This window comes from Camelus dromedarius, chromosome 3 (assembly GCF_036321535.1).
Source record: "Camelus dromedarius isolate mCamDro1 chromosome 3, mCamDro1.pat, whole genome shotgun sequence".
NCBI classification, from domain to species: domain Eukaryota; kingdom Metazoa; phylum Chordata; class Mammalia; order Artiodactyla; family Camelidae; genus Camelus; species Camelus dromedarius.
The window spans coordinates 92,249,308-92,276,942 of NC_087438.1; the positions used below are offsets into that span (position 1 = coordinate 92,249,308).

Genomic DNA, 27,635 nt, shown 5'->3' on the forward strand with positions numbered 1-27,635 from the left:
TAATTAGATCATAAAAGCTCCTTTTAATAATTTCACCCTTCAGAGTTTCTCCAGAGACCTCCCTACCTCTTTGCTCTTTGGAAAGCTGTTCGGCTTGGTCCCAAATTTCGGTGGCATAGAGGAAGTTGGATGTAACCTGAACATAGGTGGCTGCCATGTGGTGGATCCTCTGTGGAATGGTCACTGAAGAACCACTTGCTGAAGCACTACTGGCCCCAGAAGAATAATTTCCTGAATTGCCTGGCGACAGCTTTGGAGAAACAGGGGAAGGCATCCCAACAGCTTTGCTACACACAGAGAAACAGGAAGTTTATTCACATGGATATGGTGAGAGTGATGAAATCAATGTCCTACTGGCTCTTCCTACAGGAAGGCTTTTAAAATTTAAAGATTCTTTTTTTTTTTTAAACTTTTATTGAATAATAGTCATTTTACAATGTTGTGTCAAATTCTAGTGTAGAGTGCAATTTTTCAGTTATATACGAACATATATATATTCAGTCACATTTTTTTTTCTGCTATGAGCTACAACAAGATCTTGTTTATATTTCTCTGCGCTATACAGTATAATCTTGTTTATCTATTCTGCATTTTAAAACCCCAGTCTGTCCCTTTCCACCCCCCGCCCCCCTAAAGATTCTTTTAAACTAGAAAGGTTTCCAGAGAAAGACAATTTCTTTTAAACAAATATTTAGCTCACTGAAAACCACTGTGAGTTATCATCTTATCTAGACTGTTTCAACAAATGGCAACAGAACAAGAGATAAGAAAGAACTGAAAAAGTCATACACCTTGCTGGTGGTAGCAGCAGTTCAAAGACTCAGAAGCTTGATCACCTCACTCCCAGCTCAACACACACTCTATTTCTATATTGGGTGTATATATAACAATTTCAAATTGTTTTATAGAAAACTGAGTGGATTAACAATTGAACAACAACAACAACAACAAAACTGTGGTAGTAGATAGAAACATCTTACTTCTGGTACTCTCCTCACTGAACCAAGTTACTCAGACCTGACAAAGAGGTACAGCTTTCTCAATCAACTGCAATCACCTCAAGCTTCCTGTCAATTATTTCTTAGGAAACATATGATGAAATCTGGCAGATTCATTTCAGCAGTACTGAAATTTGTGAAAATGCCCAAGATCATAAAAAAAGGAAAATCAAATAAAAATTAGGAGGAAAAAAACTATTTGGTAAGAATATTTTTATCTGCACTTTTAGTACTGGGTGGTTAAGAAAATACATAAGGGCAAAGGCAGAATGTCAATTAACATAAATAAAATAACTGAAAAAATAAACTTACAAAAAAAAGATTTCATGGTGTTCTTCCTCCTTTTGGGGGATGAGGGAATGGGAGTGATGTGAGGATGGAAGAGAAATTACAATAATGGCACTGTTATTAAATTCTGGCAGTGTCATGACACAAGTAAAGATAAGCACACTGTGATAAAAACCCAACTAGCTACGGACGTTAAACTGTGGGAAGGGCTGAGGTGCTGTAAAAAAACTCAGACTTCTGCTGGTGAAATGTCCCTTCCCTAATCTGTCTAAGATCATGTTCACCAACATATTTTCAATTAAAAAAAAAAAGACAACTTTAAAAAATATTTTATTAGAGATGGTCTTAATTTTTTAAAAAGTTGTCATCTTTCCATTTTTGGAAAATGATCAAACCCATTTCACTTTTACATAAAAATAAATTAACTTGTTACATAATATTTTATAGAATAAAGTTTACCTACCTTCCCAAGCCTGGTGATGGTGCTTGAGAATTATTATAAGAATTCTGTGGAGAAAAGAGAATGTACTTAATTAAAAAAACCCAAAAAACAGAAACACACACCACTTATGGGGTACTAAATATATCCAAAAGCACTGGGTCAGTACTGATCTTCAACTTTATTTAGGTGAGAGCTGGCGTGTTCTGGAAGACTGAAAGGAAGAGACAGAGAATGAGTAACAGTCAGATGGATAAAGAGGAGGGGAGAGGGCAGAGAGAAGTAAGTCCCACTGTGTACAAAGGCTGCAGAACAGGGAATGTATGTGACCCTACACTTTTCCTGGAGCAGAGGTTTAGACAAGGAACAAGACAGAGAGACCACGAGGGCCTTGCAGGTCAGGGTCAGACGCTTGGACTTGACTTTGCAGGCAATGGTAAGCTACTAAAGGGGTTCAAAGTCACAACCAGGACAGAATTTTAGGAAAACTTATTTTGTGGTCTCATGAGAAAACATAGGAAGACATTTTAGGAGACTAAGAGAACAGTCTAAGGAAGGAAAGTGAAAACAAGAGACCATTAAAAAGTATAAATTAGGTTTTATGATAAAAATAGGCTACATCTACTGAAATGTCAAGAGCTACTACTGCACATGGCTGCATAGGTTCTACGATCAGATATGAGTGCATGTTAAAACTTTCCAAGAAGCCTCAAACTATTTGAAAGTTCCCAAATAGTAATTCCTCCCCTGCTGTGGCAGGTAAAACATGAGGGCACTTTAGCGGTGGGGATAGATTTTACAAATTTTGTCTCCCAGGGAATGGACACTCCTCTTTTGCACACTTACCTTCAGGTGCTCTGTCAGTGACTTTGAATACTTCAGAGCAGTTTCTTTCTTCAGTTTGAATAGCCTCAGGTACAGCAAAGACTGGCATCGCAGGCTAGCCAATTAAAAAGGGCAGCTTATTTACCAGGACAGCAGACTCTGGCCACATCTGCATAGACAACCTTTGCATTGTGCAAGAGTACAGGGCTGGTTCATGTGAGCAGACTGTGACATAAGGTCAACAACACTAACCCTTAAGCAGAATTGAAAGGTCTTATTATGCTCTTATTATGGTACACAACTTAGGGAGGGGAGAGAAGGGGAAGAGACCTAGGACTAGCCTCCTTTTTGCTGACATTCAAAAATCAGAACCACACCATAGGACACCAACATGTCATTATAACATATACATTAAAACCTCACTGAGGGGCAGAATCTTTAGATCAAACTATAAATAATCTAAAACAACAAAACCAGCTCAACAATGAATATTACAACTCTGGTGTAACATACAGACACCCAACATGGCTTACAAAGGCGCTGCATGATCATCACTGCCTACCTCTCCAGTTACTTTTACTTATTCCTCTCTGGTCTTTTAGTTCCTTGATAGAAAAGCTTCCAGTTTCTTTTCACTATCCAGCCCTTGTACATGTTCCCTCTACCTAAGGACTAGGTCTCCCTACACTCTACTCATACAGTTACATAAACTTGTCCTTCAAAGTACTTAACTCATATACTTGTATGGTTATTTGATTAAATTATGGCTCCTCACACTAAACACTAGACTCCATGACAAATAGAACTGTGTCAGTTTTATCCACAGCTGCATTCCCAGCTGTTAAACACAGTGCCAGGTAAAGTAAAAACCTATAACAAATGAACTGATAATTTAAAAAAAAAAAAAAAGAACTGATAATATCTCTCTGGGGCAAGCAAACAACCCATATTCCTTATTCTGAACAAGATAAATGTTTGCTCCCTAAAGTAAGGTATATGGATATGTAATGGAAAGAAATGATACCAAAAGAAGAGACTAGGAAAGTGACCACTTAAGACAATGAAGAGTTCTAGTATCAGTCCCACTCTACACAAAGCTTTTGTCACAAAGACAATGGATCAGAGATACAACTTAAAATCTTTCAGTTCTTTTCTACTTTACCCATCAAGAATAGATTTATGCTGTAATGGACAACTATAGGACACTGATAAAAGAAACCAAAGATGACACAAACAGCTGAAAAGATATACTGTGTACTTGGGTTAAAGAATCAATATTGTTAAAATGACCATACTATGCAAGGCAATCTACAGATCCAATGCAATTCCTATCAAAACACCAATGGCATTTTTCACAGAACTATGGGGAATATAGCCAATACTTTGTAATAACTATAAATGAAAAGTAACCTTTAAAAACAAATAAATTTAGAATTTGTAAAGAAACACATAAGACCCCAAACAGTCAAAACAATCTTGAGAAAGAAGAAAAAAGCTGGCGGAGTCATGCTCCCTGATTTTGGACTATACTACAAAGCTATAGTAATCAATATGGATCAGTAGAACAGGACTGAGAGCCCAGAAACAACACCATGCACTTACAGTCAATCGATCTACAACAAATAAGCCAACAATATACAATCGAGAAAAGACAGTCTATTCAATAAGTGGTGCTGGGAAAACTAGACAGCTATACGTAAAACAGTAAAATTAGAACATTGTCTAACGCCATACACAAAAATAAACTCAAAATTAAATACTTGACTGTAAGGCCAGATACTATAAAACCCCTAGAGGAAAACACAGGCAGAATACTCTTTGACATAAATTGCAGCAGTAATTTTTTGGATCCATCTCCCAGAGTAATGGAAGTAAAAAGCAAAAATAAAAAAAGGAGACCTAATTAGACATAAAAGCTTTTGTACAGCAAAGGAAACCATTGATAAAACAAAAAGACAACCGACTGAAAGGGGGAAAATACTTGCAAATGATACGACCAATAAGGGATATTATCCAACATATACAAACAGCTCATACAACTCAACATCAAAAAAAGGAAAAAAAAAGGGGGCAGAAGACCTGAACAGGCATTTTTCCAAAGAGAAGATGCAGATAAGCAACAGGCACATGAAAAGATGCTAAACATCACTAATCAACTGGGAAATGAAAATCAAACTACAGTGCAGTATCACCTCATACCTGTCAGAACTGCTATCATCAAAAAGAACACAGATAACAAATACTGACAAGGATGTGGAGAAAAGGGAATCCTCATACACTGTTGGTGTAGGAATGTAAATTGGTGCAGCCACTGTATAAAACAGTATGGAGGTTTCTCAAAAAAATAAAAACAAAACTACTATATGACCCAGAAATTTCACTCCTGGGTATCTATCTGGGAAACAAAACAAAACAAACACTAATTCAAAAAGATATATGCACCCCAATGTTCATAGCAGCATTACTTACAAATTGCCAAGATATGGAAGCAACCTAAGTGTCCAACAACAGATGAAAGGATAAAGAAGATGTGGTGTGTACACCCAAACACACAGACACACATACAATGGAATTCTTTTCAACCATTAAAAAAATGAAATTTTGTCATTTGTAACAACATGGATGGACTTGCAGGGTATTATGCTAAGTGAAATAAGTCAGATAGAGAAAGACAAATACTATTCATCACTTATATGTGGAATCTAAAAAAAGACAACAAACTAGTGAATATAACAAAAAAGAATCAGATTCACAGACACAGAGAACAAACTAGTGGTTATGGAGTGGGGGGTGGGGATACAGAGGTAGGGGAGAGGGAGGTACAAACCACTGGGTATAAGATAAGCTCAAAGATGTACTGTACAACATGGGGAGTATAGCCAATACTTTGTAATAACTATAAATGAAAAGTAACCTTTAAAACTGTATAAATATTTTTAATTCAAAAAATTAAATCAGAAGAAAAAAGAATAAATTTATGACTGTGTAATGGAAGGCTGATTCAAGGATAACTTTCAGAAGAACACAGCACAATTTATTAATGAAACTGCCTTGTCATCTAGCAGAGGCTAAAACACACAACACTTACTTACCAAAGTACTGTGAGTCTTTTATCTGCAGCTGTAGCATCTGGTGCCAAGTAATTCTTTAGCTTCATAGTGTATCTGTGGGTTAATATAACAACAACAACAAAAATGACACAAAATATAATACATCATCTGTCTTTGACTTCTTTAGTCTTCTAAACATTAGAATCAAAAATGAAGGCAAAAATACCCACTGAAGTATCTAGTTCTCCTTATCCAAGGACAATAAAGGACTAATGATCCTCTTTAGCTTTACTCTATATAATAATATATTATATATATATTATATATAATATAAAACTTTCCTACATGGACCAGAGAAATATTACAGCCAATGATGTGGCAAGTTTTCCCACTTACTTGATGAGCTCCACCGTCTCTGAATACATAAGGAATGGGGATTTGGATTCCTGAGCATTTTTTTCTAATGCATTCCCACATTCAATGAAAGATACCACAGCATCAAGATAGTATACAGCTTTCTCAAACCTATCAGACTGAAGAAAGGAGAATAAAGGTAATGAAAGCAGCACTGATGTCCTATGGGAGCAAACATCAAATGAAGATTAAAATTAATTTGATTAAATATATATACGTGAGGAGAATATTTACATACCAATGCATCTGCATTGTGCTTTAGCTTTTTTGCTTCTTGTAAATAATGGTCTGCTGAATAATTTCTGCAAAGTAAATTTTTATTGTAAAAAAAAAAGGTAAATATTTTTGTAAGATAATACTAGTTCATTTTTAGTCTCTAATATCACTCAGTTTTCATGTCCTCAAGTGAAGAAAATGAGCTATTACTAAACATTCAAACCATTTTTTTCCTAACATTTACATTGGGTTAAGAGAATAAATTATTTTGGCCAACTCGGCAAATTTTCTACTTCGGAAAACAGAACTCAAAACACTCTGGTGTTAAGTGCTAATTTACCCAAGTTGTTCGAAAGATTTAGAGTAAATGAAATGTGGGTAGGAAAAATAATCTCTTATCAAAATGGAGGAAAAAGGCCAACATTGCTCTTACTTATTTAAGAAAGCCTCTATTTTAAATAGTAAGGCCAGCAGCAGTAAGATTCTATGGAAGGTACATTACTCACATTCCCCATGAGAATCATGGAGCTAAGTTAAAGGAGCAATACTTGGAGTACTGGGTACCTTTCAAATTAAAACCTGAATAGATCACTGACAGAAATTAAAATGAGTTTCCTGTATACTGACTGGAATGATTTCTTGAATGCATAAAAATTCATATTTATCTCACCTGTCATCAAAGGCAAGCTTCGTTCTCCGAGGCTTAGAACCATCAGGAGTTGGTGTAGATGGAGGACAGTTAGAAGAGCTATTTGGAGCCTTTTCCTAACCAAAAAAACACATAGCTATGTTGAGAACTGTGAGATTAAAATTAAACTAAAACTATTTCTTGAGCCACTGGTTAAAAAGGAAACAAAATTTCACTGCCTTTGGTAATTAACTTCCTTGTTATAAAATTTTAAAATTTCAGAAGGTAAACGTCTTTTTCGCGGAATAAACCCGTTTTATATAACCAAAAATGTTCTTTATAATATTTGGGGTCTACTATGTGCCAGGATGGACCTAGCACTTGTTAAAACATAACAAAGACACAAACTAAATATCAATATAACAATACTACTTAAGACAAAGTTTACTGGTAATTAGTGCTCAATGAAAACAGCAATAATAATATCAAACAGTTACTATGTGCTTACTGCTTACCAGGCATGAAGTTAAGTAGGTACTTAGTATAATCATTAATTCTTCAATAACCCTATGAAATATGTAATGCTATTAGGACAGAATAAAAAGCAGTCTCAAGAAGGTTGAGTAACTTGCCCAAGTTCAAACAGCTTTTAAGTAATACTCCTGGAGTTTGGGCTTTAAATTCACATCTGACAGCTTTCAAAAGCCACTTTCTTAAACTTTATTCTGCCTCCTATCAACATAGATTATACAAGGGCTATGAACCTGTCTTCTCAACTGCTTCCCCATCCAGCTCTATGTATAATAAAATGAATACACATTTTTCTCATAATAAAACACTGTGAATAAGTAGAATTTATCTTACGAATGCACGAATCTCAGCATTAGAAAACCCAGTAACATATAATTTTAATATTTCTGCTTAAAATCTATTTAAAAGAAATCATGCAGCATTTGTTTCTTTTCCTGTATAAGAGCTCTGCAGTTTCACCCATTACAACTTCCTTCAAGAATGAAAAGTCCTGAGATTTGAGAAAATACTAAGCTCTTTATGGTAAAGGTTACATGTTTATGAAATGGATTCCTGAATATTGCTGCAATGTAACATTACTTGGACAGCTTTCCCTCTATGTTTTATAAACAGATCTACAAGTTCCTAAGTTTAGATTTACTGAAGGAAAACTGAAGCTTCTGAAAATAAAGAAAAATTACTATGTGTGGTGACAGATGTTAAACAGACTTACTGTGGTGATCACTTTGCAATATACACATACATGCAATCATTATGTTGTATTCCTAAAACCAATATAATGTTATATATCAAGTAGATCTCAATACAAAACAAAACAAAATAAACCTTGCAAAACTTATTTCAGTAGCCAACAGGACAAACTGACAAAATATGTCAGCATACAGAAGGTTTGAAAACATGACTAATCTAACTGAATTATATAGATCCCTGCCCCCAATTTATGCAGAAAACATATTCTTTTCAAATACAGAACATTACAAAAATACACCATATACTATACTCTTTCATAAAGCAACTTAACAAATTTCAAAAGATTGCTACATGTAGACTACTTTCCAACCCCAAAGCAATTGAAGTGGAAGTACTAACCGAAAGACAACTAGAAAATCTCTACGTTTGGAAATCAAGTAACATACTTTTAAATAACTCTTGGGACAAAGGTGAAATCACAATGAAATTAAAAAACACTTAAACTGAGTTATAAAAATATTATATACTAAATCTCAGGGATGTAGTTAAAGCAACATTTAGAGGAAAATATGTAGTCTAACCGCTTCTATCAGAGAAAGAAAAAAGGCTTAAAATTAATTAAAAAAAATTGAAGCTAATAAACAGAATAGCAAAACAGAAAGAATAAGAAAGGAAAGTATAAAAAGTACAAATTAATGAAAGAGAAAACAAAAATAAACTAAAGAGAAACAAGAAAAAGGCTGTTTTTTGAAAAGACAACTTCAAGTGATAAACCTCTGATGAGATTGATCAAGGCAAAAAGATGGCACAGAGGACTAATATTAAGAATAAAAGGAACGTATAGCAATGCTATAGATATTAAAAACATGAATGAACAAAATTTGACAACATATTTCAAAACTTTGATAATTAGCAAAAATCTAAAAAAACAAAAAAAAATTATATGTAATTTTGGTTTTTCATTTCTAATTTTTCTTCAGTTGATATAAGAAATAGCATATTTTCTAACTAAATTACAGATTTCTCTTTAATAAACTCATATATAACTGCCTAAATTGGAAACTGCCAAGACTAACATTAACAACTTTAACAGCTGTTAAGTCCGTAAGATCTTAAAACCAAAGTGGTCTGGACCAATATATTTTATATTCTGTTGATAACAACAAAAGACCCAATAACTACACTTGATCCAAATACTTCCTGATTATCCAGTAAGTTAAACACTGGATAAAACATAAAACAAGTAAGATACAAATCCCAGCTTTCTAGAACCTAACAAACCAATAAAGAAGAGACACAAACAATGAGTTTTACCTATGGGATAACGGAAGCCAAATGAGCAGGTGAGCTGAATGAGTGCATTTAAAAAAAGAGAGCGATAAAAGGTTTAAAGAAATAAGCATACAGGCCTCAAATCCTACAGTTAAAGGATAGAAAATGGAGAAAGATCCAGAACAGGTTCCTCAAGGACATTAGGATTAACTCTTAAAACTACCACAGAAGGGGGTCCAGTTAGAGAAAAGGCCTTCTGAATATTTCAATTTGAGATGCTATTCACAATTAAAATTACTTCAATTTAAAAAATTTAATGTTTAAATGTTTAAAAAATTTAACCACATTTAGTAAGCACAACTAACTGCCTTTAACAGCCAATTTTTTCAATTTTTTTTTCCAAATACAGGTACTGGGGATTGAACCCAGGACCTCATGTATGCTAAGCCTGCACTCTACCACTGAGTAATAGCCACCCGCCATTTTTTTCAACTCCTAAACCTTTGCTTATTTAAGTCACAAATAATAATTCGGTGAATTGTATTCTTAAAATTTTAGGTTTTTCTTAATTTGTCAGAGAGTTTGCTCCTGATTAGAACAGTTTAGAAAGCAATGCAAATAACCTGGTAAACAAATTCAGTGTAAAATCCTAAAGTACAGCCTTCAAAAAGCTTCTCTGATCCAATTCCCCACCCACAAACATTAAGAATATTCCCCTACATTATGTTCATGCTCAGGAGTTAACTCCAGTGCTAGTTGAGCTAAAGAATAAAGAATTTTTTTCTTCTTATGAAGCCCAATTGTTGCTCTATCACTTAATACAACTTGCTTATAAAATCTAATTCTAAAAAATCCAAAGTCAATTTAAAACCACAGACAAGAACCCAATCAGAGCAACTGGAGTTATTTATAAATTCAATCATAATCAATTGTTTTTCCATAACCAATTTTTCCAACTATGGGTTTCTATCTTAATTAATATGCATGTGGCCAGGTGACTACTGCTTTCACGGTCTCAGATCACTATGTAAGTTCATCTTCAAGATCACGACATTTTGAGAGTAAAGATGCACAGGTTTGTAAAATTCATGAGATGTTTATACAGAATTTTCAAAGCACAGTGTCTCTTTGGAGAAGTCATATGGCAAGATTAATTTTCAAAAGGTTCAGGTTCCCAATGCCTACCTTGACCTCCTTAGAGCTACTGGAAGTCTTCCCTTCAGTCCTCTTCTGCTTTGATGTGGATGAGCTGTTTTTGCTGCTGCCACTATTCTCCTTGTTGCTGTTATTACTGGACTTTAAGGAAGAAGACTGACTAATAGTCCTCTTTCGGGAGCCATGTTCTGTTTTTGTATCTTTTGAAGGAACAGGCCCAGCAGGAGAAGGCAACAAATCTTTTTCTTTTGCAGCACTCTGCTTAGATGACCTGCCAAACGAAACAAATGCCCTCATTTCTCTACACAGTCATACAGGAGTGATGGATCTTTTCCATTTCTTTTTGTCTGCCTTTAAGACAAATTTATTTTTCCCTGTTTGATTACTAGAACACATGATTTCTATAAAACAAAATAAAACTGTAAATTTCATGAGAGCAGACAACTTGTCTGTTTTATTCCCCACCATGGTTATATACCCAGGTCCTAAATCTTGGCCTGCCACACCAGTATTCAGTAAGTATTGGTTGAGTAAATGAATAAAAAGATGAATAGTGAATGAAGATATTAATGCTCACAAGTCTCTTGCAAGTTATACATAAGCTTGTTGTCAAGCCTAGAAGTTATAAAGCTTTGATTCTTATCCTATACTCACCTCCTATTCCACTAAAAATACGAGGAGGAACAAGTGACTGGATCATAAATGCTTTCCAACCCAATTGATTAAAACCAAAAGCTCCTAGGGGGGTGGAGGGTGGGAAGGGATAGACTGGGATTTCAAAATTGTAGAATAGACTACACTGTATAGCACAGGGAGATATACACAAAATGTTATGATAACTCACAGAGAAAAAAATGTGACAATGAGTGTGTATATGTCCATGAATAACTGAAAAATTGTGCTGAACGCTGGAATTTGACACAACATTGTAAAATGATTATAAATCAATAAAAAATGTTAAAAAACAAAAAACAAAAAACAAAAGCTCCTACTATTTGGCATACGTTTGTATGCAGATGTACATGACACATATTTACTAAAAGAAACACTCTAAGAGCATGTTAGAAAGTACCCAACAGCAAATGACATACATAGATTAACACACATGTAACATGTTTTGGGGACGTACTCTTTGTTGCTGGATGGCTTATGGCCTGCTGAATTCTTGTCCTCTGTTTTGGGTTTCTTGCTCTCATTTGCTCGGTTATCATCTTCATTCTGGATGAAAAATAGAAAAAAGCAGCTACTATGTTTGATTTCTATTCATCTAATGTCAGTTTCCAGCACTAGTCACCATTAAACACTTTACCTCTGATAAACTTCAGAAAGAAAATAAATGTGAAGCGAAAGAATTCATTTAAACAATGTTTAAGAAATCAGGTTTTGAGTCTAAGAAGGAATCTCCTACTTTAGGTAAAAACAGCTAGAATGCGGAAACAGTCTTTTAGATGGCCTCTTTATAGCCTAATGATTTGGTTGGGGGTGGGGAGGTGAGATTATATAATTAAGATATAATTCACACACCATAAAACTTACTCTTTAAAAGGGTACAATTTAATGACTTTTTAGCATATTCACAGAGTTGTACAATCATCACCAAAATCAATTTTAGAATATTTTCATTATCTCAAAACAAACCACCTTGTCTCCATTAGCAGTCACTCCTCATTCCTTCCACCTCCAGACCTGGCAATCACTAATTTATACATTCAGTCTTTATAGCTTTGCCTATTCTAGACATTTCATTAAAATGCAATCATACAGTATTGTTTGGCCTTTGTATGTGGTTCCCTTCACTTAGCGTTTTTAAGAATCATCTATGCTGTAACATTTAGCAGTACCTTATTCCTTTTTACAGTTAAATCTATTCCATTACATGAAAACACCATATTCCATTTACCTATTTATCAGTTGGGTTTTCTCTACTTTTCAAGTACAGGTTTTTGTGTGGACATGTTTTCACTGTTCTTGGGTATATACAGAGGGGTGACTCATAAGGTAATACTGTATTTTACCTTTTTGAGGAACTGCTAAACTATGTTCCAAAGCAGCTATATCATTTCACATCCTCACCAGCACTACAGTCTTCCACATCTTAACCAACATTTGTTACTGTCCATCTTTTTGATTATAGTCAACCTAATGATTTTTTGAAAAACTTCTTTGCTGAAACAAAAAGCTGTATGGGACCATCTGTAATCGCCAATATTACTCTGCTCAGTGAATCTAAATTTTCCTATTGCTTTAAATATCAGGGCACACAGACTGCAAGCATTCTGCCATAACAAAAGAATTTGATCCAGTGCACAAATGATTAAAGATAGACATGTGAAAACATGAGAAAAAGGAATCTACATCCTTCATTATCCTTGTCTGGGTCTCTTCCCAATACTGCCTGCTTCATTTTCAGGAACTGCCCTACCCCAGACACTTAATTTAGCCAAAGCCACAAATTTCAAAGATCATCAAGTTTCCTGGTGTTATACATCTTATAAAATCAAAACTTGACTTGTGAGTACTGATAGAAAACTTGGGAGGAATATTTGCCAATGAGGCTTGGGGGAGGGGAGGAGGAGATACAGGGCACTACTTCTTTTAGAGGAAGGGGATTTTTTATTATAAGTTATATATATTATAAAACTTTAAACAAGAGTGAAAAAGACTTTCACTTTTTATATTCTAAATATCTGAAAATCCTATAAAGAATATGTAACACTTATTAAGCACAAAAGGATCATTTTTTTATTCCATAAGAAATCCTTTAGTTTTTTAAAGAGCAGATCCTGTCATATACAAGCTCTTATTGTAATTCTATGAATTAAATCCCGAAACCAAATCCAGCAATCTGAGGCTGTGAGCTATAGGGGCCAGTAGCCTGAAAACAGCTTACTAGTTGAATAAATCATCTCTTTACTACAATAATGGAAACTTATTAGCTATAGCACTGAAAGTAGTAAGCTTTCTTCAGTTTTCTAGAAATTCAAATTTTTAAAAAATCCCCAACTTAAAAAAAAATTCTTTTCTTTTTTAATTTTCTTTGGGGGGGTAATTTATTTTATTTGCTCATTTATTTATTTTTAGAGGAGGTACTGGGGATTGAACCCAGCACCTTGTACATGCTAAGCACATACTCTACCACTTGAGCTAAACTCTCCCCTGCCAAAATCCCCAAGTTTTGAAGATGAAAAAAAAAAAGTATTATTCTAGTTTCTGCAAACAGACATCATCATCAGCATATAGTACTGTGGTTTCAAGAAAAACAGAGGAAAAAACCTCCAGCTCACTTTAAGAAAAATGCTGTATTCTTCTTATTTTCCTACATGAGATTCTCAAGGTCAACTGGGACTGGGGTTTTGTTCTCAGTCCACCTGGTACAGTCATTCTGGTTATCTATTCTGTTCACCTGCTCACGTTTTCAGTCTTTTACAATCATATTCATACATCTATATCAGGGGAAATTAGACTATTCTCCAATACAGATTATTAAAATTTACTTTCCTATAAAGATTTCTCACTTGAGCTGAAAGATCAAGCTTTTTTCCCCAAAGAATCTGTCTACATATGTAAGTTTTTCAGCTCTTTTCATTATATGTCTATTAACCTCCAATCACAAGGCATCTGTGATTTTTCACATTTACTTGGTCTAAAAAAAGATGACTTTAAAATATATACCAACCTTTGCCTCTAAATCCAAATTATCTTGAAAGTATTTAGGCACAAGAGCTGGTTATGTGCCAGCAGATGTTTTTAGTTCTGAACTTGCAGTTATGGGTGTTTGAAAAGTGAAAAAACTACAGCATAGCTAGGTACAGTGGATTGGTGGAAGCTCTTAATGACAAGTTAAAATTGGCGAGTCAATTTATAAGCTGGAATTAGTAACTTTAAAAGTGTGACTTGGTCTAGGTATAAGAGAGAAGAAAGTGTTAGGAACAGTGATGACATTTAAAACCAAAATTTTAAGAAAGCTGTCAAGGCGTTTGCAGTCTCTGCTTCACTCTCATCTCTATACTGACCAGCACACACTGAACAGAAGCGCCTGCTCATTTCTTACTAGATTAGAAACTATAATTCTTTACAAAAGGACACAGGCAGAGGAATAATGGTCAAGAGACACTCGTGTCTGCAGACTCATCTGGGCCTTAGGCTCACCTTCTATTTTCCCTCATAGTTATGACTCAACTAGTTTGTTCTGGCTTACTGAGATTTCCACTGCATTGTAGATGCTGACGTTTCAAAACAAAACAACAAAAAAACCCTTTACAAACCTTATGTTTCCTCTTGCCTTTGTTGGAAACTTTTTCTGAGGCTTGTTTCTGAGCCTCTCTTGTGTGCTTTTCTGGCACATTTTTCTTTTCTCCCTTGGGTGTCTCTGTTTCTTTGTAAGGCTTTCCTGGTATTCTAGTCAAGAGATTCAGGTCAATCTTCACAATAAGTGGATACCTGTCATCAGGCTCACTGAGGGGTGAGAGAAGTTCCTTCTCTTCCATAGGAGAGAACATTCGTTGCCGAAAAAAGCTATCTTCTTCCTCCACTGAGGAGGGTTTAACCGGAGTCCTATTACTCTCAGGGTACTTAGGAGTTTGTGAGGAAGGAGGAAGGCTCTCGCTTTCATCCGAATCTGAGGATGAGGTATCTGTTTCTATGATTTCCCTTGATTTCTGGGAAGATTTGCTTGTTGACTTATATTTCTTTTTCTCTGCTGAAGGTCGAGGGGAAGATTTGGACTCCTTTTTTATATTAGGTTTCCTTGAGCCTTTGGTGGCTGCTTTGTGTCTGCTGGAGGGCATGCTGGTAGCCATGTCTACCGGGGTTTCACTTTCTATCTTCAGGCCTCCGCGGGGCTCTTCAGCAGCTGCCTTCTCAGCCTTTTTGGGTTGTTTTTTGCCTACAGTTCTCCTCTGTGCTGTGCTGTCACTCTGCGCAGGAGACTTCTGCCTCCCGCGTCCACTTTCTGATCCCTTTTGGACGGTTTTGGACTCTCGTCCAGGAGTAGCGGAACTTGTTTCTTTAGAACCGCCTGCATCAGTGTAGTTGTTCCCTGTGCCCTGTTCTCGGCCTTCCTTTTTATATCCTTGAGATGATGGGATGTTACTGTCCACAGAAGAAGCTGGTGACACTTTATGTGGGTTCACTTTATTCAGCCAATTATCAAGTTGCCATTTGTTTGTGGGTGGCGGTTCAGGCTGAAAAAACAGAGAAATAAGTATGCTTTTTCAATACTGAAACTTTCTCCCTCCTTTATAATCTCAAGGAAAACAAAAAACACAATGCCTAATGCCACAAAGGCATTTGGTTTTCCACAGTTCTGACTGAACCAAAGAAAGGGCTAAAAGTACTGACTAACAGCTCTAATCATTTGAATAAAAAGACAAACAATGTTATATATGGTCTTTAAAAAATTAAATATTCCTGCTAGGAATTCAGCTTCAAAGGCAAAAATTACATATGACCATATAGTATATTTAATTCCAGAAAGTAAACAAATGATGTAGGTACCAAAAGAGATTTTTAACCACATTTTATCAACCTCCAGTAAAATTATACTACTTAAGGCTTTTTAAATTCACCATAACCAGAAAACATGAATTACCACTTTGAAACACAAAAATAAAGCCCGAAGTAAAGAAATCCAACTTTTTAGTGACCTGAAATATGACCTCAAATAGTTCCTAATCTAGACCAAACATGCTTGTCACATAACATGGAAACTGAAGTAACTAGGTTTCCTCCCAGACATATAGTTCCATTTCTTTTTGTCAGAATATGTAATCTTCTTTTCTTCATTTTTTATATTTGAAGCAAGTGTTAACTGGCCATCACCGGGGTGTGTGAGGGCCTGTGGAAGGCAACCCCTGCCTCTCTCTCACCTCAGGAGATGCACTCTGGGATGGCTCATTTGCCTCACTGTCACTGGAACTACTTTCACTCTCTGAGTCAGATCCAGAGCTGCTTTCAGATCCACTGTGGCTGCTAGAATCATCCCTGGAGTTATCTGCTCCTTCACTATTATGGTGTGAAGGTTCAGAGTTACTAAAAGAGATAAAACATATAAATGACCAAATATTTTATTTTTTAAAGTGGCAACATGAGAGCATCCAAATCTGACAACCAACTTTATTTAAAATGTTTACTATTTGTTAAGCTCTTATAATTCTATTAATGCAGAACTTCATTATAAATGAAATAAATCCTTCCTTAAAATGTTTCTGATATGTTGCTCATTCACCAGCACTTACCTTTTAAAAACAGGTTTATTGAGGTATAAATTATATACAAAAAAATCACCCATTTTAATTGTACAATTCAATGATTTTTAGTTAATTTACAGAGTTGTATAACTACCATCACAATCAATAACATTTACTTCATAAGGTTAGCTACTGTGTCACTACAGTGTTATCAGGTTGACCTCACCACTCTAAATAAAACAAGAAATAAAAGCATGCCTACCTTCCTGGTGTACTCCTTGGCATTGTCTTATCACAATCCTAAAATTAAAACATGAGAGGAAATCTGTGAATGAATAATAACATTTTATCTGCTTAATGTGAACAATATCTGAAATCTTAACAGAAAAAGTGGCTTCTCTAATGTATGCATCAATGGTCACCTAATATTTATGAAATACTGTTTTTAACCTAAAGAATAACTAACTGCCAGGGTAAGATTAAAAGCTTTGTTAATAATTCTTCTTGTTAACAATCTCATGCTTTATGAGTACATTCTGAAAGGTAAGTATTAAGGAAAAGCCAATTTTTTTTAAATATGAAAAAAAATGGAGGTTTAAAGACAAAGCAGAGAACTACAACATTTCAGTATCAGAAAGCAGGAAGAAGTTTATTTTAAATAACTGGATCATAAATGTATTATTCAATTATAATTCTTTAAAAATATAATAAACAAGTACTATATGAAACTGACAAAATCATATAGTAGTAGACACACCTGTTCCCCATCACTGTCTTCACTGCTGCTTAGTTTTAAGTCATCTTTTAACATACTGGAGGGAAAAGGCAGAAAGGATTATTATTTTTGGAACATTTTACCATGGCATACCATGGTATTAAATACCTACCAATAATTCTAGAAATAATCACTGTAGGAGCCAATGACTTAAATGAAAAATAGAGAAGTAAGTCTTAGTCTGTCTTGTGTGGTTCATATCAAGAGTAAAAACTGAGGGAGGACTTTAACATTTTTAGAAGCTTCACCTTTTTCATAAATAAAATATTTATTCATCTTTCTTTTCTAATTAAACAAAAGCCACCTCCTACAAACTCTTATACTCACTTCTGTTACCTCTAATTTTTCTCTAATTGCATATACACACACTCATTCATTATTAAAACAAATTATACTACAGCCCACTAGATAAATACAACTCCTAAAAAGAAGGGGGATAAAATGAAAGTACCAACAAGAGATACGTACACTTGGGTAACTGAAAACTAGAACACAAAATCAAAGTTCTAGGTCATAAATGCCTTGCTATGAAAACCGAGGGCCCTCTATAGAAGAAATAATTTAGGGTAAGAACCTTGGCTATACAACAGAAATAACCATGTACAAATTAAAAATAAACTTCGGGTTCCAAATCTTCCTTGATTAAAATTCAAATCACTTTTAAAAAACACAAATACTGTAAGTTGATGGATTCCTGGAATTGGTTTTTAAAAGTAAAATTACAGATTTAATTTTTCTTTAAGGCCGTAAGATCAAAACCAAAATTAAAAATTGAGCAATAAACATTACTTGCCTTTTTACAGGAAAGGAAAATGTAATACAAAGCTTAGGGAGAACTACAACTAGAAAAATGCTTAATTTCTCATTACCACTAGTTCCATTATCTTTCTTCTTAAAATGTCATGACAGTCTCCAATCAATGGGGAGGAAATCTTCTTTCACTCCAGTAACTACTTATACTTCCCCTGAAAGCCTAACCTAAGTTTCTAAATCTGACTCCAAATTCAGAGCATTGCATTAAAAGATCATCTTGAAACAAAATAACCGGTTGATTACAGAATTATGAAAAGTGTTTTAAGGCTGACCAATTATGTGAGACAGATGAGAAGAATTTTCTTTTGGACAAGGGCTTAGTGCATCTGTATGACTGATTTCCAGTAAAGAAGTGTACTTACTCCGAATTCTCTCAGCCCTTATGATTTAATAATGGCAACTCAATGAACCTGTTTACACATGTGAATATGTCAAAGCTTGAACCAGACTGCTCAAGGTCCTGCATGCTTTTATCCCCTCAGCAACCAAAGTGATATGCACATATATGGTAAGCTCCCATCAGTTGTCTGCATATGAATAAATAGGAATTTACATAATTTGAATTCTTCAGCAATGAGGGGAAACTTCTTGCATTCATGTATTTTCATTCTCACTCAGTTCTCCCTATGTTTAGCTGAAGAGGCTAAGGTTATCAGTATAGATTGTGGTTATGGCATAGAGAAGTTAGCACTGCTGCCAGTTTCTTCAGAACTTTGTTTTAATCACTGGGTTAACTTGTAGTCTCAGGAATTCAGTAGTCCGTTCATTCCTTTAAGCTGGATTTTATTATCATCCAGTATACCAAACTGTTAAATTCTGATATATATTCCTGGGTCTACCTACAAAATAGAAGTAGGAAAATCTACAGATAGTACAACTATGTTGTTTAAAGATTCTACATTTAGTGGTTAAATGGAGAGTTTACTAAGAAGAATCCTGTCTTTTTTTCCATGTCTTTTTTCTTAAAAACAAACAACAACAAAACAAACATAAACACACTCTGAGAGATGAGGAAAAACTGTAATGGCAGAGTAGGGGTAGGCAAACTATGGCCCACATGCCAAATCCAGACCACCACCTGTTTTGTAAATAAAGTTTTTTGGAACATAACTGTACCCATAGTCTATGGCTGCTTTCATGCTACAGTAGCAGAGCCGAGTAGTTGAGACAGAGACCATGTGGCTCCTAAAGCCTAAAATATTTCACTATCTGGCCCTTTATATAAAAGTTTGCTTACCTCTGCCTTAGAAAGTTAAGCATACATTTCTAAGTGTTGTTCTAAACCTCCAGACACCTACAGTTAGACATTTAGCTTAAAAAACAAACAATAAGCTTACTAAGCAATAAACTTACGATTTAGACTGGTGCCCATTTGAAGTTTTAGAAGGATTATATCTTTCTAGAACAAAAAAGAATGCAGAAATTAGCAACAGTACTGCTATTTATATTTTAAAATATCTATCTGTATATCCACAAAGAAAGATAAATCAAAGATATTATTCTTTATCCATCAAACTGGTAACACTTTAAAGTGCCTTAATATGAAATACTGGTAGAAACAGGCACATTCATGCTATTGGTAGGATTATAAACTCATATAATCTTTCTGGAAGGCAATCTGATAATATTATCTTATTATACTGAAATGCACAATCCACTGGCCCAGCAATTATAATGAAAGGAATTTACCTTACAGGTATATCTGGAGGAACACACACACACACACACACACACACACACACACACACAGTTTATTATAGTATGGTTTGCAACAGCAGAAATGGAAACAAATGCACATCTACTGGGGACTAGTTAAATCTATTATGGTATCTTAATATATTATAACATAATCTTGTTAAAAAGAATACACTAGAGCTTTATACTGATAGAATAACAGTTCTAAAACAAATTAAGTTAAAAAATAATAAAATTTTAAAAATTAGATAAAGTGAAAAACACAGGTAGTAAAGAGTAGCTGCAACTTATCTGCCATATATTTGCCAACAGTTAGCTTTGGGGCGAGAGGATGGGGGAAGAGTAGTAGAAGGATAAGATAGCCTTTAAAAAGTTTAAGAGAAAATGTAAACTTTCTGGCCTATAGCTAGCTATTTACCACATATCAACAATCTTGGGTTCCTTTTTCCAATAACTGCAGCTTTAAAGCAGAACTAAGAAATGGATACATAGAAAAAGTTTGTTAACCTTATAATGGGTATTATCTTAGTTTTGTCTCTTTGCTTTAAGATCACTAAAGACAACAAGCTAAGGATTAAAAAGCTCCACATTTTAATCTCCCAAAACAGCTTATTTACTAGTGTAAATCGACCTCATTTAAGAAGTTATTGCTCTTGGCAAAGAAACATTTGTTTTTTTATTTTTTTACATAGTTTTTAGAGAGCTATATGGTGAAGCCCAAACATTTGCTAGGTTCCTGACCTTACCACTGTTAACTGACACAGTCATCACCTCTTCAAACCACACTTGAATTCCCCAAGGCTACTGGCCTCTCAAGTTCTTCTGAGAGTCCAAGAGAGTAGAGGTGGAGGGGGTTTGTGTAGCAGACAGCAGACTTTCTTCCCAGACCAAAAGCCCCAGGGAGGATAAATAAATATGGATACAAGAAGAGAAGAGCCATGGTAAGCTACGATGACCCCTTCTTGCCTGGAGTTTTACCATCACAGAACCAAGTATCTTCATGAAGAAGATGAAAAGACAGAAGAATGGCTCTTGGGGTTATGGGGTACTTATCAAACTGAATTCATGAACTCTGAACTATTAGTTCAAACACTTAATAATAAAACTAGTTAATTCTGATCTCTAATTGTCTATAATTCTTCAATTTTAAAAATTTATTTAGGGGGGATTAGGTTTGTTGTTTATTTATTTATTTTTTAGTAAAGGTACTGAGGATTGAACCCAGGACTTCATGCATGCTAAGCATGCACTCTACCGGTGAGCTATATATACCCTCCCACTATGATTCTTCATTGTTTAAGCCGATTCAGTTCAATTCATTACTAAGCACTGGATCATAAAAACTGGGATAAGATATACAAAAGAATTATTAAAGAAATATATGATGTGACCATGAGAAATGTATGCTCTATAAACAGCTTGATTTCAAAACCAAGAGGAAAAGAAATACTTACTTTGTTCTCCAGGGCCAAAATTGGACTGCTGAGACTCCTAAGAAAAAGGGACATAAAATTACAGAGTGACATTAAGAGAAAAAGTTTCCTTAGAGAAAAATGCTTCAAATTAAACTATTCAATTCCAGTTAATTCAATGAAAGCTCCTGCTGAGTTCCTAAGAATGCATAAAAGAAAAAAAAAACACTGAAAGAATTTAATGATTCCATCTGATCACCCTCAGTAATACTGTGGTCAATAACAGTTTCCCACAGTTTCATACAAAAAGCGTCAAGCTATCTAATAGTGTTTCTTTACCATTCACTTCTTTTTAGCAGCATCCATAGTACTCATATCCTAAATTGATTCTTGGTCTTAAGGAAATGTAATTTTTAAAAAGTAACACTAAAAGCCATATGCTAGAGTGAAAACAGCTGTAGAACACATACAGTCTCAAAATATACCATGTCTATGGACTAGCAAACCCTGCATGATTGTTCCCAATTATTCCCATGTCATTTTACTCCCCTTCACTGTTCCCAATATCTTACAAACAATTAGCAACTTGAGGAAGGGATTTGTCATATACTTCTTTGTAAGTGTTATACTAGCACCGTGTCTGGCACTCAGGAAGCACCAGCAAAAAGAAAACCAAAATGTCACTGTCACTGAAAGAAACATGACTTTTCAAACTCATCTATCATGACCAGAACAGCTGTTCCACATGTGCAGATGGTGCATTCTTCCAGGTTAAATCTGTGGTACACAACGTAGTACTAAAATTACACAAACATCCCTATCATCCTTAAAAGCTTACTTAAAAGTAAACACAATCTTCCTTTAATGACAGAATTATCTGTGAAAGAGAAATCCAAGCAGTATTGAAACTAAAATACAGTTTGCTGTTAAAAAAAAAAAAAATTGCAAACCTACATCAATGGTGAACGATTTTCAAAAAAGATGTGAAGATTATCCAACAAGGAAAGAATTCTCTTTTCAACAAAAAGTGCTGGGACAAGTGAACAGCCATATGCAAAAGAACAAAAGCCGAATGCTTACCATAGACGATATAAAAAAAATTAACTTGATGTGGATCAAAGACCTAAATGTAAGAGAAAAAACTACAAAACTCTGAGAAGAAAATGTAGTGCCAAATCTTAACCATCCCGGATTTGGCAAAGAATTCTTACAAATGTCACAAAAAGCACAAGACACAAAAGAAACACATAAACTGGACATCATCAAAATTAAGAACTTTTGTGCTTCAAAGGACACCATCAAAAAAATACAAACACAACATATTAATTGGGAGAAAATATTTGCAAATCATATTTCTGATAAGAAACTGGTATCTATAATATATAAAGAGCTCTTACAGCTCAGTGATAAAAAGCCAAGTAACTCAATGAAAAAAATGGGCAAAGGATCTAAATAAACACTTTGCCAAGGATGATATACAAATGGCCAAAATGCACATGAAAAAATGTTCAACATCATTTGTCACTGGGGGGAAATGCAAATCAAACCCACTTAACGTCGACTAGTATGGGTAGAATCAAAAAGACAACAAGCGTTGATAAGAATGTGGAGAAACTGGGAGCCTAGAGGGAATACAGAGTGGTGCAGTTAACTGCTTTGGAAAGCATTCTGGCAGTTCCTCAGATAACTAAAAATACAGGATTACCATATGACTCAGCAAATCTGCCCCCAGGAATATAATTGAGCGAAACAAAAACATATGTCCACACGAAACCTTGTACACAGCATTATTCATAGAAGCCAAAAGCTCGAAACAACTCAAAAGTCCAACAGCTAATGAACTGTGTAAACAAAACACAATATACATCCATACAATGGAATATTATTTGGTCATAAAAAGGAATGAAGTACTGATACATGCTTGAAAGAACCTTGAAAATACTATACTAAGTGAAAGAATCCAGTTGTAAGAGACCACATACGGTATGATTCATTTACACAAAATGTCCAGAAAAAAGAAATCCATAGAGAGAGGAGATTGGGTAGGGTTGGGAGGGGGACAGAAGGAAAAAGGGTGATAACTAAAGAGTAGGGAGTTTCTTTTTGAGGTGATGAAAATGTTCTAAAATTTGACTGCAGTGATGGTTGCACATGTCTATGAATATACTCAAAATTATTTAATTGCACATTCTGATTGGGTGATTGCATGGTATGTGAATTATACCTCAATAAACCCATTCCAAACAGCCTTTAAATAGACCAGTGGCTAAGAGATTACTCCTGTGAATTTTATTTAAACTAAAAAGTATTCACCCCCCTGAATGGCTAATTGTCTTATACTCATTTACACAGTAAATGGCCTACAGGTTTAATAGCCCAAGCTTTCAAGTAATCTCTGACTTCTTCTCACCTCTGACAACAGTCAGACAGCACGTTACCAAATATGAATGGATTCTGTCTCCAAACATCTACTAAATGCAACAACTTCTACTTTCCATCTACACTGCAAAGACTAGGTTCTCACCTTTCTTCATGTATGAAGGCCATCTAATGGATCTTCCGGGCTCTAGTCTCTCTCTTTCACTCAACTACAGCCTCTAGTTGACCTTTCTAAAGCTGAAGTCTTAGTATGTGTCATCATTACTCTCCTATTTTTCACAGAGCTGCCAACGGCTCTTTTACTCCTATGGATAAAAACTAAACTCCTTGATATAACATTCACTCACATGTCTAAGTACTGGAAAAACAGAATAAGCAAAATAAGTTTTGTGTACTCATGGAGCTTAATGTCAATGGCTATCTTTGCAAATACTCATGCAAATCGAGGTAATATAGCAATTGTGTTAAATATAACGAAGGACAAACACTTAAACAGTATTAAATAAGAGGTTATAATTGTGTGTGTGTGTGCGCATGCATGTGCATGAGGTGGGGGGAGAGAAAGAGAAACACACAAACACACACACGTCTGGTCAGGAAAATAAGCAAAGGCTTCCTTGAATAGATACTGTTCAGGATGAGATATGAATGATACGTAGAAAGTAAACTGGGAAAGGAAGGGAAAGGAAAGCCTTTGGGGTGGAGAGAACATCATGTGTAAAGGCCAGAAACGACAGGAGCACAGCTAGTATAAAGAACTAAAAGGCAGCCCATGGTAGGAAAAAGTATAAAAGGAAGAGTGTTAAGAAATTAGACTCAGGACCAGAGAAGCTAGATCATATAGCTTGTAGACTTTATAGAACATATTAAAGGTTTGTGGATGTGTGTAGTTTACTAAGAAAAATTATATGACCACATTTGCACACTGTGATGACCACCTTGGCTGTTATGTGAAGAACAGCTTTGAGAAATCTAGAATGGAAGTTAAATTAGGAGATTACTGCAGTGGTCCAAGAAGGAGATGACTACAGCTTGAACAAACTTGTCTCCAAGCTTTTTTTGATCATAAACTCCCCATCACTGCAAAATTTTTGCATTTGTATCTCCCAAATATGTATAGTGTATATTATATGTATATTATTTAACTATTATACAAGACCAAAATATTGAAATTTTAAAAGGCTCATATAAAATGGAATGAATATTTTAGAGTAATTTTTAAATTATATTTGTCAATGGCGAGTACACTTTTCTTAAACATATAAAAAATAGTGCTTAAAAGGTCTGACACTAAAACTGGCTTATTTTCACGTTAGGTTTCATTGCATATCACAAAGACACAGCCACACAAATCGAAGAAGTGCAATACTGACCCAATTTTTTATCTTATACCTTAATTATGCAAAGATTTCTGTTGAAATTGAGCTAACAGACTTCCAATGTTCATAGATACAAATCAGTTTTTCAAGAAAATAAATTAAAAGGTTGCATTTTTATATTTTTAGGAAAAGGTTCAAAACCCACTGAAGTTACAAAATTCTGTTTCCAAGCCTTTAAAGTTTGCACATATGACAGTCATCATGGTTTTTGTCAACAATAAAAAATACATAATGACATTATTTTTATAATGTTTTCCTAGCTTGAGGCAGGTATTTTTCATTCATTGTTAAAACATTTTTACCCTGAGAAGACAAGAAGGTTTATTATTCTTTTAAAAATATGCTAAGAGAAGATCTAGCATATTTGGGACTTGTGTGTGTGACAGTGAGAGGAGAGAGGGAGAGCAGAGTGAGGGAGGGAGTAGAGAAAAGGGAAGGAGGAGAGAAGAGGGAGGGAGAGAAAGGGAGGGAAGGAGGTGTCTAATTCATTTTTAAATGAGATAATTCTTGTATGTCATTAAACAAATAATCAGTGAACTTCTAGGTTAATATAAAAGATATCTGGGAGTGTCACACAGGTTCTATATGAAGACAGAAGGAGGGAAGAGAAACTATACTTTAGGCTTTAACTTGTTATAGCTTTCTTTGGTCCACAAAGAAGTAGCTCTTCAAGTATTTTATAACTGAAAAAGAATCTAACAAATATCTTCAATTAAGACTACCAGAAGCACCTATACTTTCATCCATCTGTATACAGCTAAGTTTGTACACTGCATGATTTATTCTAATATTTGTTTTTTGAATCTTCAGCTTTGTTTCCTAAGCCTGTTTCAACAGTGTTTCCTGACAACGGAGTGCATTTTAGTATGTTCTCTCTGTGTTCCCTCTGTACTGGATTTCCATCATTTTCCCTGGAGCAGAAAGACCAAGCTTTTAAACAAAGGTATAAAACACTGGAGGAAACCACAAAAGATCTTTAGTAACATTTTATTAGACTTGATGTATATTTAAGGCCGAATTGAATATCACAACATTCAAAATATCACCAATTACGAATTACTATGCTCTCATAGTTTCATTAGTTACTATCTCAAGGCACCTGTTACACACTAAAAGCGAAGTTAATAATAAACATGCATGTTCAAATTATCGATGATAATCTGGATTTTTTTTCCTTCTGTTTTCTGCTTATGGCATCTTTGTTTCTACCTTGTGGTGGCAGACTAAGAGATCGCTCACATTAGGAAAAGGAAAATTTCAACTCTGCCATTTTCTTATTTGCTCTGAAATGCATGTTAGTGTTATTTTCATTCATATTTTCACAGCAGATAGGTCTTTTAAGCCACTTGTGTACACTAGTGAAGATTAGCTGAATTAAAACCAGTTAATATAATCTGTAAATCACTGTAACCAAGCATACTTAAAAGTGCAATATGCCACAGTTAGGAAGAGCAAATGAATGAGAGCAATTCTATCAACTTTTCCACACTCAGAAGACCTAAACTTCTCTTGGGATAACCTCACATACCAGAAATAAAATGTGACAATCTGCCACTCAGATCAAGAGAAGTAATACATGATTATTTGATTTTTTCTTTTATTTTAAGATTAAAAAGTAAATAAATTGGTATTTTTAGAACTAAAAAATAAGAGTAAAGTTTTCATTCTCCCACAACACTGGGATATATGCATTCTACTTTAGAGAGCACTGACTTGTCATAGTGGTAACAATAAATTTGGACAAAAATGAACGAAACTGAAAGATATTAAAGGAGTTAAAATCACTAGGGCTTGGTGACAGTCCATGAGGCGTGATGGAGAGAGAAGTGCCAAACATAACTCCCATAAGGTTTTTTTGCCTTCACTAAGATAGGAAATAGTACAAGAGGACCATGCTTGTTTCCTTTTTGTTTGCTTTTTGGTTGGGAACTAGCGGGGATAATTATGAGTTCTTCCTACAAGATGCTTCAAAGGCACCTGAAACTCAACGTCTAAGAAGTGTCAAGTATAGAGCTGGATACATATATGTGGAATGCAAATATGGTCTGAAATTAAAATAAAAATTTGTGAAACACGTAGGTAAATAGGAATAGGGTACAAAGAGAAGACAACTTAGGTCTAAGCTTGGTACATATAACTATGTATCCAACTAAACAGTAACATGTAATTCTTTCTTTCTTCTGTATTATTTCATTTGCACGCCAAATGTTTGGCACACTGGCAAAATACATTCTCCTTTTGTATTCTTATAGTATGCAGCATGATGCCTAGAAAACTTACCTTTAATGTAGAGATAGTTTTTTAAAAAAGGAGCAACTGGAGAAACAAAGTAAATCTGGATGAGCAATGTATAGTGGGAGACAAGGAAGAAATAGTTTAAAAAATAAGCCCAATGAAGATAAAAAGTGAAAAAAGTTAATTGGATCTGCCAGAATGGGCAACTGGTGATCTGAACGGTTTTGGTGAGGCATTAAGAGTGGAAGCAAGA

The 27,635-nt window shown here is 34.8% G+C and overlaps 1 protein-coding gene across 3 annotated transcripts in view; it reads right to left on the reverse strand.

Moving 5' to 3' along the window:
* The window catches only part of AFF4 (ALF transcription elongation factor 4), a 75,450-nt gene that overhangs the window by 8,311 nt on the left and 39,504 nt on the right, over positions 1-27,635 (reverse strand). For all 3 annotated transcript variants that reach the window (XM_031449001.2, XM_010981427.3, XM_031448999.2), the window contains 15 exons: positions 21,432-21,468; positions 19,636-19,681; positions 17,452-17,506; positions 16,957-16,994; positions 16,374-16,536; positions 14,772-15,689; positions 11,636-11,724; positions 10,537-10,777; positions 6,901-6,995; positions 6,253-6,316; positions 5,997-6,133; positions 5,643-5,714; positions 2,572-2,665; positions 1,750-1,793; positions 67-287 (listed from right to left, as the gene is read on the reverse strand). In XM_031449001.2, coding sequence (XP_031304861.2) covers positions 67-287; positions 1,750-1,793; positions 2,572-2,665; positions 5,643-5,714; positions 5,997-6,133; positions 6,253-6,316; positions 6,901-6,995; positions 10,537-10,777; positions 11,636-11,724; positions 14,772-15,689; positions 16,374-16,536; positions 16,957-16,994; positions 17,452-17,506; positions 19,636-19,681; positions 21,432-21,468 — 2,314 coding nt within the window. The remainder of the gene's footprint in view (positions 1-66; positions 288-1,749; positions 1,794-2,571; positions 2,666-5,642; positions 5,715-5,996; positions 6,134-6,252; positions 6,317-6,900; positions 6,996-10,536; positions 10,778-11,635; positions 11,725-14,771; positions 15,690-16,373; positions 16,537-16,956; positions 16,995-17,451; positions 17,507-19,635; positions 19,682-21,431; positions 21,469-27,635) is intronic.